Consider the following 6,507-nt stretch of genomic DNA (forward strand, 5'->3'; position numbering starts at 1 on the left):
AGTACAGAGATGAGCCTTGAAAACATACTTCCCCAGCTGTGTCCTCATGTGTCCTGATCACTGCTGTACACCAGCCAGGGTCCCTCTTTCCTTCTTGTCAGTTTGGGCCTTTGTTGTCTCTCTGTGCAGACACCAGGGGCACAGGACGATTAAAAAAGCCGTTTGCAGCTCTCTAATGGGCTGACGTCCCAGGCTGTTTTGAGGTTAAGATGAGCCTTGAAAACATACTTCCCCAGCTGTGTCCTCATGTGTCCTGATCACTGCTGTACACCAGCCAGGGTCCCTCTTTCCTTCTTGTCAGTTTGGGCCTTTGTTGTCTCTCTGTGCAGACACCAGGGGCACAGGACGATTAAAAAAGCCGTTTGCAGCTCTCTAATGGGCTGACGTCCCAGGCTGTTTTGAGGTTATCCTCGCATATTTGCCCATGTTCTTTGTGGAGTCCCACGTCCTGCAAGTGACTGAACTCAAATCTCCTGTGACCCATGAGACCCTTGGAGGATCTTAGAGCACTGGAGATGTAGCTTCAGTTAAGGACAGCAGTGGTAAGCTTAAACCCAAGCTTATTCAGGCCTAAAAGACAGGGGTGAAAAAAAAAAAAAGGCAAAAGCTTCTAGGCTGCAACAGAGTGTTTCTACAACCCAAAATTAGGGCTCCAGAATAAAAGTCCCTGAGCATCTTTAACTGCTGTTTGTGTCAGCAAGTGTTACAATTCCTCATTGTCTGTCAGAGCCAAACTTGTGAATAGCAGGACACAATTTACTTCTCTACAGAGCTAATTTCAGGTAAAACCAGTAGGACTGGTGTGCAAATCCTTAAGGAACAGAGGCAGGCTGCATGCAGTAACAGTGCAGGGCAAAACATGTGAAGGCTTTTCTGCTATAGAAGGCACATGAGATCAATAAAATTCTCAGTAAGACGCACACCCCACAGTAAAAGAGTGGCATGTGATGCTTCCAAAGTTAAAAGCACATTAGAATTTGTTGCTGGAATATAGTCAAGCTGCAAATATACCTCTCCTATTAACAGCAAACAGCAACAATAGCTAAGGTCTCCAGGTGATTTATTAGCAGTATTCTGAACAGATGAATACTCAAATAAGTTACTAATTTACTAAAATCTTGTCAAGGAGACTCAGCTTCAGTAAGTCTTTTTATCCTGGTGCCTGTCTAAATGGGGACACTCAGGCGAGCTAATCTGAATTGACCACAGATGGGAGTGTAAAGTGAATGAGATAATTGCATTGCAGAGTGGACAGTCACCCTCTCTCACAGTTAAAGAATTAACATCTGCTAAGGGCCCTTTGTCGATGAGCCCTTAACAGCGATCAGATTAGGCTGCAAAGGAAGAGATATTAATACAATCTGAATCATGGGAGGGAAGACAGCCTTTTATGCATTCAAATAAAACCGGCAATAAGTATGGAGCTGAAAGGGTTTATTTCTGCATCTTGTTTACTTAGATCAGATTATGTTTGGCTGCTGAATCCAGTTCTGATTTCCCTTTCAATAACGTGGCTGAAGGGTTACACCCTGGAAAACAGTGGAAATACTCTGGATTGTAGCACATTTGTATGATCCAGGCTAAAACTTGGCCTCAGCCTTTCTCTTAAAACACTGATGATATAAGGCCAGCATTTAGAGGTTTCTGCTTATGCTAAACAAACTGCTGCTGTGAAACCATTAATTCACTAAATTAAGCATGGGGAAAGTCTTTAGTGACCCCTCTGCATGCAGTTGGTCTGAAATGATTCCCTGACAGGGAAGCAGTTTCTTGTCCCCTTCAAAGTGTTGCAAATAAGACCCCTCAAATGGGCAGATACTTGAAGGTTGCTGGAAACCGGGATTGGTTGTACTGAGGTTTCCTCCTCCTTCCCCTTTCTCCTTCACCCATACTGGATGGACACCTTGATGGGGGACAGCCTGGCCAGAGGTGTTGAATGGTGAGAGCTCCTGAAAGCAGTGCCAGCCGGTGGGTGGGCTTCTGAACAGGACACACTGAGTGCCCAGGGATGCCGGGGCAGGAGGCGGGCACCCACCATCTGCCTCTTTTCCTTTGTTTCCTACCGAGGAGGGGCTCAGGTGTTTTGTTTGGCTCATGGATCCTTGCAGAGAAGTCATTGCTTTCCTGTCTGCTGAAAGGGTGGTTCTTTGCATGAGGCCAGACTAAAGTCAGGCTGCTCCAGCAAAGTCTCTGAGCACGTGCTGACCTGCAAGCTCCTGCTTACTTCCACTGACAAAGCCTTTACGACCAACCAGGGCATCAGTGCAGTGTTCTGACATCGGTGCCGCGACACACAGCCCTCAGCCTCTTTCCTCTACAGTTCTGTCCAGATCTGCCCTTTCCCTCCTAACCTCACCACTGCTTATGCTCCAGCACATGCCTGCTTCATGGTGGAGGACCCAGATGCACCCAAGGCAGAGGGAAACCATGCTCCGTGGCTTTGCAGTGTCAGGGACAGGTAGTGAGGATGGGCAGAAACCTGTGAAGTCCCTGCTACTCTACCCATCAGTAGACCAGCTGCCAGCTGCCACACACCCCATGTGAGATTACCAGCGCCAGTTCCCACCGCCATGGTGGCCTTCAGCTCGGGTGACTGCAGCATGATGACACCCTGCAGCACCCCGTGCAGACCACTATCCCAATGCCTTCCACTACCTTGGTCCCACTACCACAAAGGGAAGCCCAGAGCTGCCCTACTACAGAAGAAAGATGAAAGGCATCTCCCCAAGCCAGTTCAGCATCTCTCATTTCCCCACAAGCTCTGGGCTTTGGGTCTTTGAAATGAACCCAGAGGCTTGGCAGTTTGCTTTCTGTGGTATCATAGATCTCCTCAAAATCAACACCATGGCAAAGTTGTAATGAGGGAGGATTTTTGTCATGAGTCGAACTAGGCATCTACGGAATGACTTGTGATGATGAGGGAAGGAGGAATGCAAAAATCCTGACCTCTCTTTTCAATAAAAACCAAATCATCTTTGCTCAAACTTAACACAGGTGATTTATTAAAAAGAGGCTGAAAGCCCCTGAGTACTATGAGCTTCTGCACACTGCTGCCTTGGAAGGGGGCTCGCAGGCACTGTATTGATCAGCAGAAATGCAGATGGATCAGCACCGCCTGCTCTGTGCAGAGGGCTAAAGCCAGAAACCACCAGGCCAAGCAGCCACGGATCTGTGCCATGCTCCGGTGCCTTGTGGGATGAGCTGCCATCTCCTGAGGCCTCCCCTGAGGCAAATCCCTCATCAAGGGGAATGGGTGGCAATGACGAAGCTACCAGCAGCGTGTAGAGACCTCACCGCCCCGCGAAGTCCTGCAAGCCCTGACCCTGTGCCATGAAATGCACATGTGGCATTGCCATGTTTGAAGTGGGAGAAAGTGGTACACAGACAGTGTGGTACCCAGTTTGGATCACAGGTTACAGTTTTTACACGTCAGCTAAAAAACTCTAAAAAGTTAAAAAAGAAATCCAGTAGGACTCGCAATATTTATGTTTGTGCTTTAAATAAAACTGCAGCAACTGAACTGCAGTTAAATAATACCTTTCAGATTTGGACATTTCGGATGACTGCATATTTGAAACCACGGTTTCAAGTCAGATTACTGTTTCCATACGTCTGAAGGGAGGTGCAAGGAGAAGTGGGAGTAAAGCACAACATAACTCCAAACAGAACACAAAACTCTGATGTTTCTTTAGGTGAGATACATGTTGCTATTGGCAGTTACAAGTAATTGCTGGAATGTAGCACACTGTAATAAATTAAATGTGATATTTGCTAAGCATGCAGGCTTGCCATCTGGTCACCACTGTTAACTACTTTGCAGGTAAGAAGCGGTGCTTAAGTGCAGGGAACTGAAGTGTGCCATAGAGTAAAATCTTACAAACTCCAGCCCCTTAGACTCAACATTTGTTTAAAACCTGGAATAATTAAACAATCTTGACTTTCATAGCTTCTTTGCAATAACACAGACCGAGGAGATGCCAAAAGAAGAGATCCCGCAGGAGCAAGCTCAGTAAACGGCACGTTTGTGCAGCGTGCTGCTGCAGATGCATCAGACAGCACCAAATGCCTTTTCTCCTTGAATGGGCACTGCTTTCTACACGCAAGACCTTGATCCCACCGTTCCCATGCACTGCACTGACCTGTAGAGGAGCCGGCACGAGGTCTGGGTTTGCACAGGCACACCTCGCATCCTGGTGTGAGGAAGATCACTGGGGTAACTGCAGTGAAAACCAGACCAGGGTGCTACCTACGCGGGACCCAGCACAAACGGGGCAAGTACTGCCCCGAATGATGCCCTGTGTTTCCCATTGCTCAGAATGATCCCTGGGAGAGCTGAAAAAGGAACATGCAAGTCAGAGTACCACAGGCATATCCTGATGGCTGGCCCGAGAGCTGTAGATTTCAGTCCCTGCCCTGTATCATGGGCTGGTGTAGCCTTGTGATTCTGGTGGTGGGACACAGAGGCTGGCAGAAGTGCTGAGGGCCTGGAAAATTCCCAGTGGGGTACGTCCATTCTTTCATTTGTAGGTCCCACTTTGAAGTTAACCCCGATTCAGAACCACAGAATGGTTTGTGTTGGAGGAGACCTTCAAAGACCATCTATTCCAGCCCCCTTGCTATGGGCAGAGACATCTCCCCCTAGATCAGGTTGCTGAAAGCCCATCCAGCCTGACCCTGAACACTTCCAGGGATGGGGCATCCTCTGGCCAACCTGTTCCAGTGCCTCACCCCACTGATCATAAAAAATGTCTTCCTTATATCCTACCTAAATCCTGTCAGAACAGGTTGCGATGAAAAGTCTCTCTCCACCCTTATAAGCCCCCTTTATATACTTCACTGTGAAAGGAAGTTCATGCAGCTTTTTGGAGGCACGAGCAAATGGAGGCAGGAGAAGGGAGGAAGACAGCACTTTCTCTCACCAGCCACCTGATATAAACCCTTTGCTGGGCTAAAGAAATAACCATACCAGTTCTGTGTGTCAGGTCTGGAGATCCTGGCTTCTGAGCTGCTGAGAGCATGGCGCAGCTTCTTCTAGAGCAGGACATCGGCTGCCTCCCAAGAGGCAGCTAAGAGATGCCCTTTGGTGAACAAACAGCGCTTGGTATTTCTGCAGAGAGTGGCTTCCTAGCCAGAGCATGTCTAGAGGAGAGCCCAGATGATTGCAAAGGGGTCCAGACAGGTGATTTTTCCCAGACATGAGTGCTGGTCTCCAAGGACCAGGCTTTCACCTCAGAATCAGTTCTCAGCAGAAACTACAATGATGCAGCTGATCCTGAGTCACTGATCAGACCTGCTCCTTTCTTTGTGTTAGGTCAGAGGGGAATTTTGACTTGGCTGGAACTTTCAGACAAGCTCATTAAATCAGGCCACTAGAGGGGGCAGCCTTTAAAGTCTAGAGCTGGTCACTGGGGACACCACCCCACCCGTGGGGACCCTGGAGGGCAGCCTCACGGCCGTGGCTCCCAAGTGAGGCTCTCCAGCGCCACACAACAGGTGGAGAAGAGGGAAGAGTGTTATTAGCAGCACCTCCAAGTGCATGATTTATTATCTGCTGTTTCTCATAGTGAAAATAAGCTTTTTCACATATATTTTTCCACTTAGCACACGTGATGTCTTTCTTCATTTTTTTCATGCTCACTTCACATCAGGGTAAGCGTGCACAGGGAAGAAAAATGATGAGGTATAAGGTTTCTTAATTACCTGACTTGGCTAATGTGGTTTATGGGAACGGTATTGTGTGGTCAGTCGCTATTTTGAATGGTTACGCACTTCCTTCTCAGTGAAGGCGGTCACTGTTTCATGTGAATCTGGTGACCGTCAAATTTAACATAGTTGCATTTTGGTCCAAGTCAGACCGCTTTGCATCAGCCTGGCACCACAGGACTGCAAGGACTGGAGAAGTCCGTCAAGAGCGACATTCCCCTTGGCTTTCCTAAGGGATCGGCGGATTCTGCCTTGTTTGCAGTTGTGCGGGGTGGTTCACTGGATGAGGGGAGAAGAGGTTTTTGTAAAAGAGGGGGATAACAAGCGCAGCAAAGAGAGGGGCAGAGCAGTGCCTACATCACCTGGGAATGAATTGCATTAATCCACCCTGTGAAATAAATGTGATGACAAAGGATGCCTGAGCAGTAAAATAACAAGTGTAGATGCTGGAGCGAAGATTGCAGAGGAAAAGGGGCTGGAGCGAGGGTTTCTCTTCCCAACCTCGGCAGACCTACCTCTCCTCCGGTGCAGGGGAAGGGACTCGAATATCTGGAAGTGCAAATGGCTCCCCTCTGCCTCACGTCATCCTCCAGACCAAAGGTGGCTGAGCAGTTAGCAGCAAAGTATTTGTAAGGCTTCCACGTCTCTCCGAAGTCCTGGGAGCGCTCCAGCACCATGGCAGCTGGCCTGGGCGACTTGAAGACCAAAATCAAGTGAGTGAAGTAGAAGACGGCTTCCAGGTCCAGCTGGATGGTCTCGCGGGGGGCGTCCTGGGCCGCCTGCCACCAGGTGCGGGGCAGGCGG

General features: G+C 48.7%; 1 protein-coding gene across 1 annotated transcript in view; it reads right to left on the bottom strand.

The window, feature by feature from the left end:
* The window catches only part of LOC104506971 (netrin-4-like), a gene marked incomplete at both ends in the record, with an annotated part of 35,957 nt that extends 29,454 nt beyond the window's left edge, over positions 1–6,503 (bottom strand). Inside the window, one exon of the mRNA XM_010148113.1 lies at positions 6,219–6,503. Coding sequence (XP_010146415.1) covers positions 6,219–6,503 — 285 coding nt within the window. The remainder of the gene's footprint in view (positions 1–6,218) is intronic.
* Between the last annotated feature and the right edge of the window lie 4 nt (positions 6,504–6,507).

Source organism: Eurypyga helias, unplaced genomic scaffold (genome assembly GCF_000690775.1).
Source record: "Eurypyga helias isolate BGI_N326 unplaced genomic scaffold, ASM69077v1 scaffold15563, whole genome shotgun sequence".
Lineage (NCBI taxonomy): Eukaryota > Metazoa > Chordata > Aves > Eurypygiformes > Eurypygidae > Eurypyga > Eurypyga helias.